The sequence below is a fragment of the Parasteatoda tepidariorum genome, chromosome 3, assembly GCF_043381705.1.
Source record: "Parasteatoda tepidariorum isolate YZ-2023 chromosome 3, CAS_Ptep_4.0, whole genome shotgun sequence".
NCBI lineage: Eukaryota > Metazoa > Arthropoda > Arachnida > Araneae > Theridiidae > Parasteatoda > Parasteatoda tepidariorum.
In genome coordinates this window covers 2,140,410-2,163,561 of record NC_092206.1, presented here as the reverse complement: position 1 = coordinate 2,163,561, position 23,152 = coordinate 2,140,410, and the positions used below count along the sequence as shown (strand labels likewise).

At 30.8% G+C, this 23,152-nt stretch overlaps 1 protein-coding gene across 2 annotated transcripts in view; it reads left to right on the top strand.

Annotated features, from left to right (window-relative positions):
• The first annotated feature begins 11,251 nt into the window (after nucleotides 1-11,251).
• LOC107439767 (uncharacterized) overlaps nucleotides 11,252-23,152 on the top strand; it is a 159,263-nt gene continuing 147,362 nt past the window's right edge. For both annotated transcript variants that reach the window (XM_043051795.2, XM_043051794.2), the window contains exon 1: nucleotides 11,252-11,977. In XM_043051795.2, coding sequence (XP_042907729.1) covers nucleotides 11,418-11,977 — 560 coding nt within the window. In that variant the 5' untranslated portion in view covers nucleotides 11,252-11,417. The remainder of the gene's footprint in view (nucleotides 11,978-23,152) is intronic.

Here is a 23,152-nt window from a genome sequence, read left to right as displayed (position 1 = left end):
GGTGCATCTTGCCTACAGTTTTTAGAGAGTTACAGGTGTGTGTAGAACAATTGAATGAAATGTTAGCTAATGAATTAACTGCTAAACGTCATAGTCCTGAGATAGAGTTGCAGGTACATAAAGTATAGTTTTGAAAGAAATATTTATCACTCTAACAGAAACTAGCAGAAAAACTGCTTGAAACATTAAATTTTCACGTGCTTATGTAAAAACTGAGATGTGTTTCTATCCTGAAATTTTATGTAAATAAATTAAACAAGTTGCGATGAGTGATATTAAGAAAAAAAAAAAAAAACGTAACACATTCTTGAAAAAAGAAGGAAGGAAAAAAAACCAAAGCTTTATGCATAATATTTATTATTTATTTTTTTCAAATCTCTTCTTAATGTACTTCATGAATATTCAATTAATCATTTACGTAGTAATTTTCTAAGAAAAATTATTATCGCAGCAGAATTACATAATTGGGTTATAAAATATTATACAGCTAAAATTCTGAAAGCAAATACAGAAGAAGAAAATATATATACACAGAATTCAATACAAACATATGTACCTTTGTACTATGTTATCACTTTGTTGCAGAATACTTGATTCAACAGCAGCAGACGTTCTCGGGCTCTGTGGCGAGGAGAGTTCTTACCTGCATTATAACTAGGTCTGCAGGTTTGTCGCGGCGCGAATTTCCGCAATGATTTCCGCGAAATTGTCATCTTTTTTCCTAAAATCCACGAATTTCTCGATATGTCTTGACTTGCGCGAAAATTGCGTAAAATTTGATTGTTATTTATTTATTATTTTTATTAAACAGAATTTTTTATTTTCCTGAACCTTAAATTGAACATGTAAAATTGATTAGATATTTAGGGGAGTGAATCAATAGCAAAATGACATGAAAATAGTTCAGAGATAAGAGATAATCACAATCTTGTCAACTAAGGTGGTCTTTCTACACTTAGGGAGGGTAATTACCTTCCTGAAGTCAGTAAGAGTACAAAAGAGAAATTGGAATCACAAAAGAAGGAAAATATTATAAATCAAATCTTTGACAGAAAAATTGTTATACATGCTATTGCACTGGACAATGAAATTTCTACTACCTTTCTACATATCCAGTTAATTTTTCCTAGGCGGAATCTTGTGATTTCTTAAATATGGATCAGTTTCTTAGATGAAGGGAGGACTAGTAGTTAGTAGGGTCTTGTAACTAGTAGTTTGAATGCAGAATGTTTGAGTTTTCACAGCAATTACTTCTTACAAAGCAACGGTCAAGGAATTGTGCGTTGGTGAAGGAAAATTGATCGAGTTTTGGAAATTAAAGACCGAACGTTCCAAAATTGGCAAAAGTGGCGTTGATGCAGAAAGATCGTTTTCTAAGTATAAAAATTTATTAACTGATGAAGGACAAAGGATAAATGAGAATAATCTGACAATGTACACTACTTTGTACCAAAATTCTGTTCATTTAAATAAAAATATTAATATTGCTTAAAATTCAAAGAAATACTTTGTTGTGCATCTTTAAGCTTTTTTTATTATTTGCGCAATTTCTGTCTTTTGCATCATTTATGTAATAAATTTCTTTATGTTTAGAATTTCTGTAATTTTCAAAATTTCCCGCGATTTTTCCGCGAATTTCGGGTCTTTTTTCCCGCGACAAACTTGCAGCCCTAATTATAACTTTTTGAATTATTTTCGCTGCGCAATCTCAATGTGTTAATGATTATCGCAGGCAAGGCGTCGAGAGAGTGTACTCGCCCTCCGCAGAAATCCATCAAATTATACTTTGTTTTTTATAGTTAAATTTGTTATTTTAAACAGTTAAAACTTTTAAATTTCAATAGTTCTTTTTATAGTTAAATTTGTTATTTTAAATAGTTAAAACTTTTAAATTTCAATAGTTGTTTTTATAGTTAAATTTGTTATTTTAAACAGTTAAAACTTTTAAATTTCAATAGTTGTTTTTTATGTACTATATTGAATCTACCCAATCATAAACTATATTTCTTAAATTCTGTTACGAGCATCGATTTTACTACGAAAAGCTATAGGTTTATAAGAAATAAATTATTCAAAAAAAAAAATTCTAAATTTTTTAGAGTAAATTTGAAATTATTTTCATTAATTATTAAAAAAAATTCAGTACTTGCAAAAAATAATTTAAAGAAATCATTAAATGAATTTAAAGAAGTCATTAAATGATATTTGAAATATTTTGGTGAATATTTTCCATGGTTTTACCCTCCCTCCCTGAGAAAATTTTTACTGATGCCCTTGTGGAAAAAACCTTATAAAACTATGTTTAATGATTATGTAGATCAAAACATTGAAGAGTGTATTGGTTTCTCTTTAATTTGTTTTCTTTTCTTGAAGGAAAACTTTTACTTTGACCACCTAACCTGCCAAGTCTCCTGTTTTTTAATACAAAGACTTATGTGTTTTACAACTATCTCCTGTTTCTCCGTATATTCTCAAATTTCACCGTATTTGTTGAAATTTAAAAAAATAGAATGGCTATAAAATATCGACTGATGACATCCTCATAGATGGTGCCAGTACTGTAGCATTTTGAGTGTTTATAATTTAAGTATTTATAAATGATGGTTTAAAAAAAATCTTCTTTAGATAAAGATTTATATACTTATTTTTCATTTCGCTATATGTAAATTCTTATATTATTTTCAATTTTGAATTTCTCTTTTTGATTTACATATTTAGACATGATGTGTCAAAACTTTACTTGTCGCTGAAAAAATGTCAATAGTGAAATCTGTTTTTTTTCTTCTCTCTAATGTTGACGTGTATGTACCTGTCTGATTTCAATACTATTATTTGAATTCAATAATTTTCTTTCAATTAGCATAAATATTCTTAAATTATGAGTAATTATTATATAACCAGTAATTTATTTTTATTTCCTTTAGTTTATTAACAAACTTTTTTTTTAACGAAAAGTTCATCTTATAAAAAGTTTGAAATATTCATGGCTTATTAGTTTCGTTGTTTGTTGTTTAATTTTAGAAATGTATAAAATCATTTGAATTGACAGAGCTTCAAAATCCGAGAGAAGAAAATGTATTTTGATTCTAAACAATGTTATTTTCTAAATAATGTTGTGAAATAATTTAAACTTAACATAATTTGTAGTTGTATGCTATAGATTTCAATAAAAAGGAATATTGACGTTAATGTTGTCGTTTCTTTCTTTTTTTAAAAGAAATAAAAGTATTCTTAAGACAAACTTTTTATAATACACTCAGGGTATTTGCTCTTCTGAAAAGTCATAGATTTCGGTATTGAGCAAAATTTGTCATGATTTTAACTGTTATTTAAAAAAATCATGGAAAGTCATGGATTTAGGTTGCTGATAAATCTAGTTTTTGAAATGGAATTTATTCCCCCCCCCAATGTTCGGAATATCTGAATTTGTAACAAAATCTCCACTCAGTCATATTTTATTAAAATATAAAATGTTTCTATCATGCTCTTTAAAAATGATGTTCTTTCAAATGAAAGAAAAAACATTTCTAGAGAGCATTTTCATTTAAACTTCTGTGATTTCAGAATTTTTGTTATTTATTTTATATTTTATCAACTTCAAATTCTAGCAGAAGCAAACCAGTCATTGGCGAATTTTTTTTAAATTCCGAAAAGAGAACAGAAAAATCGGGAGCATTTCTTTCCTTTTTGATGAACAAGAAAAGTATCTTTAGAATATATTTCTGCATAAAAAAAAAATGTATTTGCTGTTGTATTTTTTTCAGCTATTTTATTGCTTCAACTCTTTCTTTACTCTGTTTTTTAAATTTGAAATCTATAAATATGAATATGCAGAGTATAACAGTTTTAATTATACGAATCATTTCAATGAATGTTACTATAATGCTTTTTTAAATTTATTGTTGTGTTTTTGTCCGAAAAAAGTAACTTCGTTAAGTCATGAAAAATTTTTGGAATTAGTCATGAATATTAAAATCTGAAATGTTGCAGATACCCTGAACACAATCACTCCTCTATAGTTTGTCTAGTGTAAGAACTCCCCCGTCACAAAGTCTGCTGCTATGGAAACAAGAATAGTGCATTTCAGGGAGGGTAGTTTCTCTTAACTCAAAGGATAGCACAATAGACCGATGATTCCCTTTCTCTACCCTCATTGTCCTAAACGATGACCTCACACCACTACTTGAAATAGTTATACCTTCTTAAAATAGTCACTGCAGCGGGTCCAAAAAAATGGTTAGGGGAGTTCTTCCTTTGGACAAACTATATCAGACTCATTAGGAAATACGCTGTGACAGTCATTTTTATCTTTTGCTTAACCCTTGAATGACCAATTGGTGTCATTTACTAACCCCAGAACCCATTTTTCGTGAAAATATTTAATTAACAAAAATTGTAGTACTTTCAATATTTTTCAGATGAGCTGAGTTTTGTTCTTTTTTATTCTACATTTTTGAAGTCTTCAATTTTTATCATACAAAAAAAAAACAAAAAAAACAACAAAAAAAAAACAATTAGTTAGGAAATGCTGATATGGGAACACTAATTGAGTGATGAAGTAAAAAATATTTTGAGGATTTCTAATATGATTTTACCACAAAATGCAAATTTCGAAATATAATTTTATAACAGTCGTTGAACAGCCGACACAATTTTGGATTCACTAATATGCAACTCCGTCGCCTTTTCTCCTAATCAAGAAAGCAAGCGAACTCCTGGATAAAGTATTGGGAGAAATTTACCTTCGTGGATTATATATTAGTGCCAATTTTATCGTTAACTCAAGCATGTTTTTGACAGTTAATAGGGAGATTTCGCAAATCTACGTTAGATTTCTAGTAATTGCGCATGTGTCAGTTCTGGTTAAATACGCATGCACCCGTGAAAAAACATCAAACATTAATTTTAATAATAATAATTTAATATTTCGTTTATTTGCTTGAAAATATTAACTAAAATTCCGGGCAAAAGAGAATATATGTATTTCTTTCAAGGAAAATATGTTGAATAAATTATGAAAAAGATATGCAATTATAAAAAAAATGCATTGCTTTTTCTCATAGAACTGATGAATTCAAAATGAAATAACCGAAAGTTGGAAGAACCAATGTTCAACTCGGTAGTCTTGTCATTTTAAACCCAATCTTGAAGACAAGGGAACTCCTAGTTCGAGTGTTGGGAGAAATTTGCCTTTGTGGAGGACTTATTTGATGGGACTAACCCGCATTTGCCTTACATTGAAAGGAAAACCACTATAACCTCCTAGGGTTAGTCCTTACTGTGGTCGGTGCATGCCATTTTGAGGCCGCTCTATCCCCTGATCCATCACGGCTCTAATAGGTACTAATTGAAATAAAAAACAGTTACGAACTAAAAAGCAAAATTAATGGAGAAAATGTACTTATCTTTAACGGTGAACCGTAAAAAAGTATCTTACTGTGATGCTTTATCTTGGTAATGGGCATCATGGTAAGTGGTGTAGTTTTAATGGGTATCAAATATACTCATATAGGTAAGGTACTAAAACCCTTCGTTCCGCAGTGGATTGATCGTTAAGACACGGTTCCCAGTAGATCACCGAAGTCAAGCATCACAGGCTGCGGTCAGTGTGCGGGTGGATGACCACTTTGATTAGTCTGCGTAGGGACTGAGGGCGTGCGATATTGGTCCTCGACCGTAAAGTGCTCGACTTCGCGTGCAGGTCGTCGGGTTACCGAAGTGGAGATGCCACCCCCTCTGCAGAGGATCAAAATTGTGATGGCATGTCTTCGGATCATCATCAGTTGTATAGGAATTTACTACGATATTTTTCCTTTTCTGGATATTTTTCGTATTTAAGTGTTAAAAATATTTTTTCAAATTTCCACGACACTTTCTTTAAGAACTATGTTCAATGTAGTTTTTTAACTTAAAAGATTTTGATCTATTTGAAAATCAAGACATAAACTAATGAGCGTTTTTCTTCTATGACTCTCCACTAGGGTTTGTTGAATTAAATCAGATTGATTTAAATCGAATGATTTTTTTTAAAAAAAATCATTGGATTAAAATCAACTGATTATATATACAGTAAACCCTCCGTTAAGCTGACATTCTTAGGACCGAAAAAAAAGCTGTATAGTGTCTTACGGGAAGGGTACCCTAATAACGAAGTTTAACACTGTTAATTGTTTTTAGAATATTTTCAAAGATGTAGAAAAAATTAAATAATTTTCAATAACTATCTACAAGGGTACTTATTTAAACTTTAAGAACGATAAAAAAGAATATGTAAAGAAGTTAGATATAAATACATAATTCTACAGATAAATGAATATAATTTTGCTATTAGCATAAATACTAAAGTCAGACATATGATACCGAATAGGAGCTTTCAGTCCTCAGTGGATTCCAATTATTAGGTTTACATCCCCTTACACCTACCTATTATTTGATAGGAAACATGATTAATACCTTCTTGAAAGTAAACCTCCCTCGATTCACAGTTAAGTCATGAGGACCTATGGAGTTGATTATTCACAATTGATCAGCTATCAAGTGTCTGAATAAGTGTGTTATATGAGCACATCAAAGATTATATTTCTGTTCTCTTTTTTACCCCAGCTGAGTTAAATACAGTCTTCAAATTGAAAAGAAAATTAAAGAAATTTTCAATGAGAAAGAAGCACTGAGAGCATTTAAGATGTCATTTCAACTTGAGGGGTCTCATAACCTGTGAGATGAAAAGATCAAAAGATGCCACTGTTCGAATGGAGCAGTATCATTTTCTCTCTTTTATTTACAAAGATAAGGCAAGGTGACAGGAGAAAGATTGATTCTTCAGTATTGAAATAGCATAACAATATTTTTAGTAAGGCAGAATATTTACATGTTTTAAAAATGGCGAAAAGTTGCATTCCCCCCCCTTGCAATTTAAAGCAGAAATAGTTTTTTTTTTTAAATTTAGAAAAAGTAGTGTCCAATTTGAAGAGATAGAAAATAACGTTTCAGGGCCAAAATGACTGTCCGTGTCCGGTTTCGGGAGTGTCCGCTTCGCGGAGAATGTACCACATAATGTCCGTATTGAGAGGCATCCGTTTGTGTCCATAACAGGAGGTTTCACTGACTGCATATATATGTATTGATTTAAAAAGTAAATAAACAGTGTTTTAAATTATTGATACTTTTATTATTTTCTTTTCGTAGTTTTAAAATTTATTTTAAATAAATTGCTGCATTAATTAATTTTAGTTAACGAAATTACTTTCTTTTTTGGTGCGTGTTAAATTCCAACACATTTGAAATTACACTTTTAAAAATATTTCGATTCTTTAGATTGAAAGTACAGATTAAAGTAAACATTTAATGCTGTCTTAATATAGACTTGCGTAGCTGTAGAAATTAATTAATAAGCATGAATTTTTTTCACAAAAAAATACAAATAATGTCAATTAAAATTCTACCTTTTGTTTGAAAAAGCATGGAATTAAAATCAGCATTATATTTTATTGTGAAAAATGTATACTTCTAAAGTTCGAGGTTATTTTAAAAATAAAATACCCTAATATGCCAAAAATAGGGTTTTAATTGGGTATAATATGAAAAAAACACAACTACTTCGATTTAGTAGGAACAACATATGACGCAATNCAAATAATGTCAATTAAAATTCTACCTTTTGTTTGAAAAAGCATGGAATTAAAATCAACATTATATTTTATTGGTGGAAAATGTATACTTCTAAAGCTCGAGGTTATTTTAAAAATAAATTACCCTAATATGCCAAAAATAGGGTTTTAATTCTCTATTTCATCTAGTCTTTAAATTTCAATCATGCATTTGTTTCAAAATGGTTGCTAAGCATTCAAAGCTATGCATTATAATAGAAAATTGTTTTATGTATTGTAATAAAAAAAAATTGTTATAGCTTCTGAAATATTGTTGTAATATAGTTTTAATATTAATTTAATTTTGATTAAACATTCATAAAGTTATTTTTAATCATAAATCAAAGTTCTTACAGTGTATTTGAATAAAAATCAAAAAAATCTGATTCAAAAAAAAAAAAATTAAAAAAACCACAAACCCTGCTCGCTACACGTGAAAGCATGCAAAGTGTTGCCATAGGTCAAGAGTTTTGCTCTACTCCACCTCTGTAGCCCATTTCGATCGCCAATAACTTGGCATAATGTTTAAAAATGAACCAGAAAATTTCCCATACATAAAATAAATCATTTATAAGATATGATGCAATAATTTTAAAATTTTATTCTCGAAATACTCGAACAAAGCATCTTTAAACAATGCATAATTAAGAACAAAAAATTTTTTGTTGTTGTAGTTCATTTACTTGGCACTAGAGCAGCACAATGGGCTATTGGCGACGGTCTGGGAAACATCCCTGAAGATGATCCGAAGACATGCCATCACAATTTTGATCCTCTGCAGAGGGGGTGGCTCCCCCGCTTCGGTAGCCCGACTGCCCGCGAAGTTGAGCACTTTACTGTAGAACAGTTTAACGAGGACCGATACCGGACACCCTCGGTCCCTACGCAGGCTGAGCCAGCGATACTTCGGTGATCTTCTGGGAATCGTGTCTCAACGATCAGTCCACTGCGGGACAAAAAACATTTTAGATGCTAACCAGTTGTTATTCTCAAATAATAAAGTAATTTTCAAAACCATGAAAGTTAATTAAAATAATTAAATTAGCAATATGGTATAACAAATTAAAAAAAAGAAATTTCAAAAGGTATGAATTATTTTGTCACACTCCACACAGTTATTAAAACATCTTTCAATGTAGTACCTAAAAATTTAATTGGAAAGTTGAAAAATAGATGTCGCTTGCCTCGTTAAGTTTTCCTGGTGATAAACTATTCAAATTATGAAGACCGGCCTGTGTAGGGGTCAGGGAACTGGCCTTGCATCAGAAAGTTTCTGGGTTCGAATACCGGACAAGACATTCTTTGCACTATCTGTCCTTACTGTGGGAGCAACTTTGGCCCACCTAATAGGGTGCCCCTGGAAAAGTGGCCAACAAATCTGCCCTTCAGATGCCTGTATGGCGAAAGGTCATTCACCAGGTGGGCATGAACAAAAATTCAAATAATTGATTTTTGCATCATAATCAATCATTACTGTCTGTAAGCGGGTGGTGCCACCAATTCGATCAGTTTGCGTAGGGACCGAGGGTGAGCGGTATCGGTCCCCGTTAAATTTTTCTACTTCGTAACATTGCTCGACTTCGCGTGCAGGTCGTCGGGCTACCACAGCAAGGGAGTCATCCCCGCTACAGAGGATCAAAATTGTGATGGAATCATCCTCAGGGATGTTTCTCAGACAGTCGCCAATAGCTCATTGAGCAGCTCTAGTGCGAAGTAAATTAAAGTACCTAAAAAGACTAGACAAATTAAGATGTGTGGTTTTTTTTTAAAAAATTACAATTTCAATACAGAGAAATCGAATTTTTTCAATGGTGTAGCGGAAGCCATCGTTTTAAAATAAACGATTCCGTTTCGCGATATAAAGATAGCATCAATACTGTTGGCAAGCTCTAATAAAAGAAAAGTTGTTTCTAGCCTGTTCTCTAATATTCAATTTCTTTAAGTCGTTGTGCTAGGTTACCTAATGATCGTTGTAGCATAGGCGGACAATATGGTCTCATTAATATTACCTGAAACCACGTGTTTATACTTTTTGTACCACGTGTGCTACTTTTTTTAACCGCCTCGACTCAATATTTATAATCTCGAGAAAACTCAGGCTTAGCAGAATTTGTCAGTACATTTTGTTTTATCACGTGTTTACTGGGTTGGAAGCGAAAAACATAAACTGCTGTGATTGCCAAGTTTTATTTGGGAGTTTTGATAGTAGCCTGTGGGACTGCACATGTGTTTTGTGCTATTGTATATACGATGGTTGCTGAATTTACATAACAATATGAGTAAAAAAAGAGAAAAAAAATGGCGTATTCCTTCACTGACGTTTGAAAAGTATCACTTTGTGTGGTTCCTTGTTTTAAGAACTATCATACAAAGACTAATATTTAAAAATTAAATGTTTCTTACACATAAAAAAAAAAAAAAATTCAACTTAAAACTTGTACTTTATGTTTTGTTTTAGTACCTTGTATTTATTAATAAAAAAATATGTTGATTTTTTGCTTTTTTTGTCCCCTTTAAAATAATTTGTAATTGAAGTGGTTAAACGTGTTTCTGTGAATAATCTTAAATCAACGGTAATTCAAAAATGCTGTGATGAAAATCGAAATTTAGTTAATCAATCATGTGTATTCAATTCAGTATCTTTTCCAAACTTCGCATTTTTATCGCAATTATAATTTTTATTATCTTAAAATAATTTTAATAAGGGTTAGAAATACCTAATATCTGTGTTTCGCTTCCTCCACACTGGTTATTATAATTTTAAGTTTTTTGTGCTGCAAGTCTAAAATAGGACGCAACTATGATAAAATGCAAGCAACAGTTGTTTTGTCATTTCGAAATGAAAACATATTGTACTTGGCAATTACAGACCCTGGCATATTATTAGAAGCACTAAGATTCTATGTAAAAATATAATTATCATGTGATACTCTATACAGCTTTATTGTTTTTACTCGGATGAAACCATTTGTTTATGCTCCGGTATCAATGGGTTAACATTGTAATGCAATACGTTAAAAATAAATACAAATGGGAAGTATATAAAAAATCTCCTGAATAAAAACCCATGTATGTTTAAATATAAAAGTATTGCCTAATAACTCGTGCAAATCATGAAATAATTGAAAAACTACAGTGGATCTAATAATTGGATCTAATTATTATAATATACTAATATATTGCTTGATATAATAAATATTCTAAATTTATATAATATGTCGTCTAACTTATCGTATCGTCAAATTTATATTATATATCGTCTCATTTAACCCATTGATACACTAACGTAAGCAAGTGCAAACCGGTTTCAGTCACATTAAAAGCAATAAAGCTGTATAGTATAATTAAGATCTTACTTTGAATAACGTCTAATTGTTTAGCTAGGGACTGCAGCTCAAATATTACCCTAAAACATCAACAAACAAAGAAAAAGAGTTTATCTAAACATCATTCCGAAGAAGGCGACTTTGAATAAGGTCAAAGACACACTTATTTGCGAGGGTGGTTTCAGTCGCTCGGCCAACTCACAAAACAACATTTGGCGATCGTTCTGGCGACGGAGATAACATTGGCCCAGATTTTCGTTCGGATTAAGGAAATGAGTTATTCATATTAAGAACGGTTCACTGCGACTCTTGACAATCTCGTCCATCCGCTCAATTATGTCAGCTCTCATCCTCTCTTCTATATATCCGTTTATGTTTATAAAATTCGATCTGTCAAGAAACTGATGAAGTGTTTGAGACTAAAAAATTATTCCATTTTGATGTCATGGCTCGTCCGTCGTGCATTTTTTCTTCCATCATCTTCTTGCTCATTTTACTGAGCGTCGGTGTTCTGGTGTTCGTTCTAAAATTCCAACATTCGGCCGAGACCTCTCCCCGTCCCGCAACAACACGCATCATGATGCAGTCTGATTCGGTGAGCACCGAACCTTACGACGATCCCCACGAACCCTGGCTGGACTTCAGACTGCCCACCCACGTCGTCCCCTCGCACTACGATCTTCTTCTCTATCCACAGCTCGAAAACGACACGTTTTTCGGGACGGTCAACATAACGGTCAGCGTGAACCGTGACACCCGGTATTTTATTGTCCACGCGCATCGTCTGACTATTACCGAGTGCGGAGTCTATGATCCCCGCACGGGGGATGGTTTGATACTGGAAAAGCACTTCACTTACGCCCCCAACGAATATTTTGTTCTGGAGACGCGGCAGAGATTGAGGACTGGAAGATACATTCTGAGGTTTGAGTTTTCCGGAAACCTGACCGGGAGTATCGTTGGATTCTACAAGAGCAACTACCGTAATCGCTTGAATGAAAGTCGGTAAGTGATCATCTTTTCGTAATCTATACCTATTTCTACAATAGCCGGTCACTTTATGTTTCTTGATTGAATGTATGGATGATAGGAAGGAAATAAACTAAAAAAAAACTTTATTATAATTAAACATAAATGTATATTGGCAATTTTTATGTATTACAAACACAAAGAATATAAATTTTTCATTCAATGCTCAACTCAATTTTTACATTTACAGAGTGTTTCCACTATACATTTTTCGCAAACATATTTTCCACATTCAGAACAAATTTTGATGGTTTATAATTTAATGGTTTATTATTTATAATATAAATTTTGATGGTCATAAGAATCTTGCTGCATACTAAAACTTTTAGTTTTTGTCATTTTTTCTGACGCAAAAATGCCAATCTAAAATTTTAGGTACTTGCTTGAAATATGAATTCGCATTTATTCTGATTGAACTAATAACGCAACAGTTTTTGCAAAAATGTGAACTAACAGGGTTCGTGTTTTTTGAATTTTTTTTATAAAAAGTAAAAAAAAATCAGATATTTTATTCTATTTAAATCTGATTTTTTTATATTTATTCAAATACATTGTAAGAACTTTGATTTATGATTAAAAAAACTTTATAAATGTTTAATTGAAATTAAATTAACATTAAAACTATATTATAACAATATTTTAGAAGCTCTAACTACCTAAAATAATTTTCTATTATAATACATAGCTTTGAATGTATGGCAATCATTTAGAAACATATGCATGATTGACATTTAAGGACTAGATGAAATAGAGAATTTAAAGAATACTTTAACTATTGAAACAAATTTTGAATTANAGAGCTGCACATTGGGCTATTGGCGACGGTCTGGGAAACATCCCGGAGGATGATCCGAAGACATGCCATCACAATTTTGATCCTCTGCGGAGGGGAAATTTTCTATTATAATACATAGCTTTGAATGTATGGCAATCATTTAGAAACAAATGCATGATTGACATTTAAGGACTAGATGAAATAGAGAATTTAAAGAATACTTTAAGTATTGAAACAAATTTTGAATTAACAAACCATAATTTTAATTTAAAATTGTGATTTCTTTTTTTTTCTCTTGATTTTTAAAATGACAAAATAAATGTTACAGATTGTGTTTATAAACGCACTCATTCATCAAAAAAAAAAAATATTTAATCTACATATTTTTATATTGAAATATTCATTTTTAATCCTATATCAATATAGACAAGTCAAGCTAAGAAAAATTTTAAGATAATCTATGTACACATTGGAATTTTTTTTCACAAAATTTCTTTATAGAAAATACTGAAATATACATTTTCCACCATTAAAATATAATGTAGGTTTTAATTTCATGCTTTTTCAAAAAAAAGGTAGAATTTTAATTAATATTATTTGTATTTTTTTTGTGAAAAAAAATTCATGTTTATTAACTACTTTCGACAGCTATGCAGGTTTGTATTAAGACAGCATTAAATGTTTACTTTAATCTTTCAATCTCGAGAATCGAAAGATTTTTAAAAATGTAATTTCAAATGTGTTGGAATTTAACGCATGAAAAGAAAATAATAAAAGTACTTATAACTTAAAACACTGTTTTTTAATTTTTTAAATCAATATATATTAAAAAAAATCAGTTGATTTAAATCGTGATTTAAATAAACAAACCCTGGCAACTAATCGAATGCAATACGTTGAACACGCATTCATCGTAATTTCTGATCCGATAACCTAATAAAGCAATAAATTGTTCTCCCGGTCAAACGGCCGGTTGTGGTAGAAATAAGTATACGACAAGTATTATTCGAAACAAACAAAATACAAAAAAATAATAATAGAATTTTAATTATCTATAATTGTTAGAAAAAATCATGAATTCAAATGTGCAAAAGTAATTAGATGATGTGCGAATTTTTGAAGGAAAAGTTCTGTCATTTAACCGGTATATTAAGTGTTAAAAAATCACCATCCGCTTTTTTCATTGAAAATGTTCCAAAATTCATGTTATTCACGATGCTGTTATCACTCCCGGTATGTTCAGGTTAGTTTACGCTTGTTCGAAATTTCAGAAATTTGGTTGCCAACTCGAGTGATTTCATATTGTTTTTCTAAATTTTATGACTGTTCATCGAACTAAGAGTAATCTATTGTAATTTGCGATTATTTCAGATTTATTTTGTAACTAATAAATTTCATGTTTGTAAACAAACATGCATTTCATATTTGACAAGTGATCCAAAAACTCAAACATGAAATTTTATGAGTGGATAATGTTTTAAACAATATTTAAACTTACGGGCAGGTTTCAGAAATTAACCCTATTATCATATTTTTATTATATTTTAAAACCGTCGTTGAGAAGTCGACCCAATTTTTCGGGTTTACGACGACTTGTGTTCAATTCCGTAACCTTGTCATTTTGAACCCAACCCAGAAGACAAGGGAACTCCTGCATCAAGTATTGGGGGGGGGGATTTCCTTCGCAGAGGACTTTTCGATTAAACTAACTCCCATTTGCGTTACATGGAGAGGAAAAACACGTAAACCTCCCACGGTTAGTATGACGGCAAAAGGACTCTAAGCTATGATCCATCTGCCACTGGGGATATTTTACTTCAGAACTGTGGTCGGTGCGAGCCGGGTGCGGAATTCGTATTGACCAGTCATCGCCGTAATTCGAATATGTTTCACCTCACTGGATGTTTTATCCCCTGAGCCATGATTTACAGTTTGAAATTTTCGAAAAACTAGTCAACATTAAAAATGCTACTACTGGTCAAGCCGATCCTAAAATTTTTCACCTTGGCCCTATATCTACTCAAAAGTGTCTTCGTACTTATTTTTGAAAGGGATCGTCGAATTTTGAAATTTCTCAAAATACGAGACTTCGACAATTTTTTAATGTTAAATTTCTTGTCTAAAATAATACATTGTTTAAAACACATTAAGTAAAAACAGTAATTGTTTCGTTTAAATTTTAATTTATGTAGCTTTTTTAAATAATTAATTTCTCAATCGCCTATTTAACGTTCTGTAGCTGTCAAGAAACNTTTTTATCAATTTTAATTATTTCTTTAAATTATTTTTAATTTTCACACGTTTGAAGGAATAAGTGAAGACTTCCGTAAAAAGTTTCAGAACTCTAAGCGAATGAAAAATCATCCCATCTGCTTTGAATTGAAATAAAACTCAAAATACGTGATCCGAAAATCATTTACATTCAACAAGGTTGAATTCAAAATATAGGTTTCTGAACTTCCCATATTAAAATAATAATCAAAATAACCCTTTTTCTCAAAATTTTGTGAAAGACTTATTATTTTATTAACTGTTTTCAGTAGGTTTTTTTTTTAAATATTTATGTTATATGGATTGGATAAGATTATTCTAATCAATAAGTGCTGAATGAAATGAAAATCGTGGCATTTTTGGCTTTGAAGGAACTACGAAATGTAATTTACTAAAACTTTTTTTAACCCATTTAAGATTAAGTATTAAATTTTATAAAATGCGATATTACTTTCATTTAAATATGCTTCAATTGCATTCATTAAGACACAAAAATAAGTTTCGCTCACGAAAATTTTTATTTAAGAAATAAAATGGTGCGTATAAGGACCATAGGAACACTTAATGAATACTTATTTGTTTTTATATATGTTCCCAAAACCTTTGAAGACAGCTGAAAAATGAAATTCATGAAAAATATTCATCGCGGTGTTAATTAAAAAATATTTATTGAATTCGCACATTTGGTCAAAAATGGGTAAAACAGATGATACACGAAAAATTAATACAGTCGGACCTCTATTTAACGAAATCGCTAAATCCCGATAAAAAGTTCACTACATGGAAAATTCGTTAAATAGAAAATCACCCTTTTAAATACTTACACAGCGAAAAACAGGTTTCAAATTCATAAACACTACGCATAATTAAAATAGCAATTGATATAACTTGTAAATTATTATCTGCTCTCGAATTGTTTCAAATGATTTCAACATTTTATCACACGAAGGCTTAGTGATTTCTTCATCTTCCTCACAATTTATTGCCGTATTGTTTTTATTTTTCACACAGTCCAAAATATCCGATCCAATTTAATGTTTCTGCGGCTGCAGCTTCAGAATCAATAAAAAGAAAATCATTAATCAGTGCATCATAGTTAATTTCTTGGTTTTCTCTTAGCTGTACCCATATTTCTTTAAAGTTCTTTTAAAGGAATGTCATTTTCGTCCTCCACATTTTACAAATTCCTCGCTTTGACTAAGAATCCAGCTTTAGCAAAACTGTTACGAATAGAACGATCTGTAACATCCTAGTTCCATTCTTTAGAAATTTCTGTTATGCTTTCTCGTAAGTGAATTTTCAGCATGCTATATGAAATGTTAACAAAAAGGAATTTTAGCGCTTTCTCTGAAAGTTAAGTGGCAGCAAAAGTCAATTCAAGGTCATTTCTCCCATAAAATGCATTAACAAGTTTCAAATGTTGCGAAATATTTTTGGAAGTAGGGAAAGTATATATTCTTTGTCTTAACCACTTCCCTGAGCTAACTCGGGTATATGTATTGCAAATATATATCATCCCGAGAAAACTCGGGCTTAGCAGAATTTGTCAGTACATTTTGTTTTATCACGTGTTCACTCGGTTGGAAGCGAAAAACATAAACTGCTGTGATTGCCAAGTTTTATTTGGGAGTTTTAATATTAGCCTGTGGGACTGCACATGTGTTTTGTGCTATTGTATATACGATGGCTGCTGAATTTACATAACAATATGAGTAAAAAAAGAGAAAAAAAAATGGCGTATTCCTTCACTGACGTTTGAAAAGTATCACTTTGTGTGGTCCCTTGTTTTAAGAACTATCCTACAAAGACTCATATTTAACTTTATAGCAAACTGATTTTAAATGAAATGATTCTTACACATAAAAAGAAAAAAATTCAAATTTCAACTTAAAACTTGTACATTATGTTTTAGTTTTAGTACCTTGTATTTATTAATAAAAAAATATATATTTATTGATTTTTTGCATTTTTTTAAAAAGTAATTAGTAAGGGAAGTGGTTAAAGAAAAGTTCGTTAAATAGAAAATCCACTTTGCTACTTGGAAGTTATTTTAGGAAAAAATTTCCAAAATGTTCTTGGTTCCTCGAAGAAAAAAAAAATCGCATCATAGAGAAATTCGCAAAATGGAAATTCGTTAAATAGAAAGTGCCTACATCTAGGAAGCATCTAGGATTGTATGACGGGCAGTCTTATTTCTTTCTTTTAATCTATTCATTATTTTCGATTCATGTTTGATGCAATGAGAAACACACATTATTCCATCAAAAAGTCACGTGTATTTTCACTTCAATGTTTATTTAAACTCTTAAGGATATCCTGATTCCATTCAGTTTAAAAGAAGTAGTGGTTATTATTAACACTTTCTCTTTATTTTAATAAGACTCTCTCTTTTTTTTATTTTCAATTTAAATTATTTTTGGTCGATACTTTATTTTAAAAAAATGTATTTTTTCATTCAATTGAAATTCAGCCCCCTTTTTTTTGTCTTCAACAAAAATAGGAATATAAAGTTTAAAAAAAATATTGAATTAACCTTTAATGAAGAAGTGAATGTTTATTTAAGGGAAGTATTTAAAAAAAAATACATTAAAAATCACTATAATTCAATGAAATACTGATTAATCTGTTTACATTCAATTCCTTTGTAGATTTTATGGTATAAAGAGACCTGAGGTATGACAAAATTACGACAATTCTGCAGTTTTACAAAAATGTTCTGATAAGTATTTTTATTCTAATGGATCCCGCAGTAGGCTGATAGTTCCCAGTAGATTACCGAAATCAAGCATAATTTGCTGCGGTCAGTAAGCGGGTGGGTGATCACTTTGTCTGCGTAGGGACCGAGAGTGTGAGGTATCAATTCTCATTAAACTATTCTACCATAACATGCTGGACTTCTCGAGCAGGTCTCTCTGGCTACCAAAGAAAACAGGGAGCCATCCCCTCTGCAGAGGATCAAAATTGCGATGGCATATCTTTGAATCATTCTCAGGGATGTTTCCAAGGCCGTCGCCAATAGCCCATTGTGTACCTCTAGTGCGACGGAAATAAAGTACGTACCTTTCTTATTTTAGTCGATGTAACGTTAAAAGAGTTTTTAGTGCCGTCCAAAACAGTTTTTAAATCCCAATAAAATTTAATTAAAAAAAGTCTAAAAATGTGTAATTTTACATGTTTCACTCAAAAACCACAAATCACCTAAATTTATCGCTTTGAAGAAAATTTCGTAAAAGTTTTAAAAATTACGAAGCGCTATTTCTAGTAAAGCTTTAATTTTCAATCTTTAATGAAAGATATAATCTTAGATAATAGTAGATTAATAATAGATTATTAAATCATTAAAATTCCAAATAAACAAGTTAAAAAAAAGCTAGAACACCAACTTTAATTTGACTTAGAATTCATAAATACGAAGTGCGAGAATTTTTTTTAAATACTATATACTTGATTAATATGTAATTGTATCGTATATGCTAACTAAACGAGCATGGATCCCGTGGGAGCCATGTTGGCCTAGCGGATAGAGCGTTCACTTAGGTGAGCGTTCACTTAGGTGAACCGGGTTCGATACCCAGAGACAGCTAGTCTATATTAATGCTGCACCTGGTTCACACCGACCACAGTGCTGACGTGAAATATCCTCAGTGGTAGACGGATCATAGGTTAGAGTCCCCTTGCCGTAAGGCTAAATGCGAGAGGCTCTTGTGGTTTTCCTCTCCATGTAACGCAAATGCGAGTTAGTTCCATCAATATGTCCTCTAAGAAGGCAAACTTCGTCCTATATAGGAGTTCCATTGTCTTCTGGATTGGGTTCAAAATTATAAGGCTACGGAGTTGAACGTTGACAGGCAAAACAATTGGGTTGACTGTTCAACGAGCTGTTATAAAATAAAATGGATCCTCTAGTGATCCGAAAGCAACAACGAAGGCTTTACTAGGAGTTGGCTATAGTCCCTAATATTATTGCAAATACAAACGGCCATCCATTTTAAAATTAAAAATTACATTACAAGGAAGTTGAGGTTAATTTTTTTTCATTAGAGAGAAAACTCAATTTCANAGCATGGATCCCGTGGGAGCCATGTTGGCCTAGCGGATAGAGCGTTCACTTAGGTGAACCGGGTTCGATACCCAGAGACAGCTAGTCTATATTAATTCACACCGACCACAGTGCTGATGTGAAATATCCTCAGTGGTAGACGGATCATATGGGTTAGAGTCCCCTTGCCGTAAGGCTAAATGCGGGAGGCTCTTGTGGTTTTCTTCTTCATGTAACGCAAATGCGAGTTAGTGCCATCAATATGTCCTCTAAGAGGGCAAACTTCATCCTATATAGGAGTTCCCTTGTCTTCTGGATTGGGTTCAAAATTATAAGGCTACGGAGTTGAACGTTGACAGGCAAAACAATTGGGTTGACTGTTCAACGAGCTGTTATAAAATAAAATGGATCCTCTAGTGATCCGAAAGCAACAACGAAGGCTTTACTAGGAGTTGGCTATAGTCCCTAATATTATTGCAAATACAAACGGCCATCCATTTTAAAATTAAAAATTACATTACAAGGAAGTTGAGGTTAATTTTTTTTCATTAGAGAGAAAACTCAATTTCAACTTTTTTTTAAAGTTCACAAGAAACTGTAGAATAAACAATAAATACCTCCCAAAAAAAGGAATATTTGAAACCTTAAACTTCGAAACTCATTGAATTATGCTGATTGTAATTTTTTGTCTGTAAGCAATCGTAAGGTATCAATAATGTCCAAAACTGCCTAATAGTTTCAAAAACACAATTTTTTTTAACACCTCAACCACATAACAAAATAATAATTATTTGTTAATAAACAATTTTAATCTGCAATATATTGCAATATTGCATTGCAATCTATATAATATTATAAATAACAATAATTATATATATATATATATGCGTGTGTGTGTGTGTGTGTGTTAATGAACAATTTTAATAAATAACTGCTAAATTAAACTCTACCTCATCCAGAAAATGGTTCTTCATTTTTATCCATTTTTTTTTGTTAATAAATTTATTGAAATTCATTATGTTTGTTTACTTACAGAAAAAGTATAGTTAATTATTTATTCTCCTCTTTTTGTAAATATTGTTAATTCAGAGCCATTAGTTTTTGTTTCTTTTTAAAATAGAGCTATGGATTTTCTAAATTAAACTATCATAAATAAGAATTTTCTGAATTGGACAATCGTTAAGATACTAAATTATACGATCGTTAATTGGAAATTTCTTAATCGGATAATCATAAGGGGAAATTTCTAAATTGGACAATCATGGATTGAAATTTTTATATAAATTTGATATTTATAAAAAACATTAACAGAATAATTATTAATTTCATAACTGAAAATATTTTGTTTACCGTTGGTGAATAAACCAGGGTTCCCACTCAATTTTTGAAAAAAAAAATCAAGGACTTTTCAATGATTTTCAAGGATCCAAAATCAATTTTTCAAGGACCTATTCGGTATTATAGTTATATGCTAAAGTAGTATATGTCAACCAAATTTTACAATTAAGTAGAAGCAGATATTGCATATTTTTAAAGCATAATGCTAATTTGAAAACAACAAAAAAAATATTTATTAAATTTGTCAGCTAATAATACAAATGGTTGGTATTTACATTGCTGTTTCAAATCACTTTAAAAAATTCCAATTGACCAAAAAAAATTTCAATTGACATACGAACGATACTAGCCAACATTTAAAAACTAGCATCAGTGAAACTTTTCATGAAAAATTTAATGAAGTGAATTAGAATTAATGAAACTGAATTACTGAATAATGCATATTACATTAAGCAAGCATAGTAAATAATAGATAAAGTTTGTGTGATTGTACGGTTATTAAAATATAAATACTTTTTTTTAATATGTTAGATCAAATTTTAGGTACAGGATTCAATTTTTCAGGAGGTCAAATTTTAGGTATATAATTAGATAAAATATCAATATATAACCATTTAACATATCTGTTCCAATTTTAATAACAAATAATCTATTTTGTTTCTTCAGAATATCAGTAATGTATTTTGAACATATTAAAATCATTTGTAGAATCAAATGTTATTTTCACTAAGTGTAATTTTTAAATAACATTTATACAAATCTAGATATACTATATGTAAATCAAAATTACAAGAAAGGTGAAGTAAGTCTAGAAGAGTGCTTAAATTACGTATCACAATGTGTGATTAGTAATTTTAAATCGAATTGCGGTGTATGTTTCTTAAATCAGAACAATATGAATAGCAAATTATACGAAACGCACGAACTAACAAGACGTAAATTACAATGTTTGATACATAAATCACTTTAATGTGAATTCTGTTGCGTGATTAGTAAAAAAATTTCATATAAATAGTGATCATTATGATGCAAATTGTGATGCGAAAGGTGCTTAATATAGAACAGCTATGTGTGATTCTTAAATCAATTTTGATGAGAATTGTGAGTGGTAATTCTTAAATCTCTCTTTTGTGAATCGCAATGCGTGATTTGTAAACTACTAGAATAAGAATCGTGAGGCATGATTCTGAAATTAAATGCGTATCACATTACGTGATTTAGAACAGGGCTCGAAAAAACTCAGAAATTTTACCCGTCACCGAGGACGGTTTGTCCAACAATGTACCCGTCCTCCTTTGAAACTAACCCGTAGTTTCTAAATAAATAAAAATATAATTTTCTCTTATTTATTAGTAATATTTATATAAATTGCACAATTAGTAGTTACTAGGATTACAAATACTAGGATTACATTATACAGTAATAAAAGGAATACTAGGTTACTAATAGGAACCTAGTATTTCTTTTATAAAATAATTTATTTCTGTTATGAAATAATTTATTTCTTTTATGAAATAATTTAAATGTCAAGTTATTTGGAATGTCAATGTATCCGAGGGTACTGCGTTTTTTANCAAATATGACGTTTGCCAGTTTCACAATCAAGCCAATGATTTACAGAGGTTTCTGCACAGAAATCTAAAAGGGGTTTTCCATTTAGATAGATGTTCATAATTGCGTTTAACGCTTCTTGTTTAAGACCAGTACGTAACGTGTTTTTTTTGTAAGTTCATTACTGAAAAGCCATTTTTTAACGGCTGCAGTACTCCCAGACGAAGAAAACATCAATTCCACCATGCGCTGTATGTTGCTTTATTTCTAGATTAGAGGGTCATTTTAGAAGTGAGGCCCTAGACTCTTGTAAGATAACAAAAATTGAAAATATATCACAAACATTAACGGGAAAATGGCCGTCCGCGCGGACGTCGGATTTGTGAGGTTTGTTGTCCGCGGGGAATTTTTGACCGCCGAGGACGGGCGGACGGGCAGTTTTTCGAGCCCTGATTTAGAAATAACTTTATTTGAAATCATGATCATGTGATTGATAAATGACTTTAATGTGAATCATGGTGCGTGATTTATAAAATACCTTAATACTAATCCTGATAAGTAATTTTCAAATCACTTTAAAGTAATATTCGATATGTGATTCATTAATCACTTTCATTTAAACCGCAATTTGTAAAACATTTTATATGAATTCCAATCCATAAATCAAGAATCAGTTTAATGTGAATCATAATGTTTATTCATAAACAATGAAACCTGTAGAACTAAATTTTATTTATTAGCAGTAAAAACTAAATGTAAAAATTCGATTATAACTGATAAAAAATTAAATATCCAATCATAGAAAGAAACTAACGTACAAATTCAGAAAAAGACAAAATAAATAACTTTTAATATAATAAATCGAAATACAGCAGCTAATAAAGCAAATAATCTAATAAATAAAGCATAATCTAAATAAAGCAGCTAAATCTAAATTTGTTTTATTTTAATTTATAAAGTCAGGAAAACAATTCTAGCATGAAAAAAAAAATTATAAAAATTTAAGATATGCCTGTTAGCAGGATAGCACTTCATCAGGGGGCACACTGCCTGCAAACACACAGGAGCCTTTCTCATGTCAGTGGTGAAATCAAAACCTGACAGTGCCCCGAAGAACCATATTGGAAAATCAAATGAGAAAAAGCAAATGGAAAAATGTAAATGGAAAGAAAAGAAA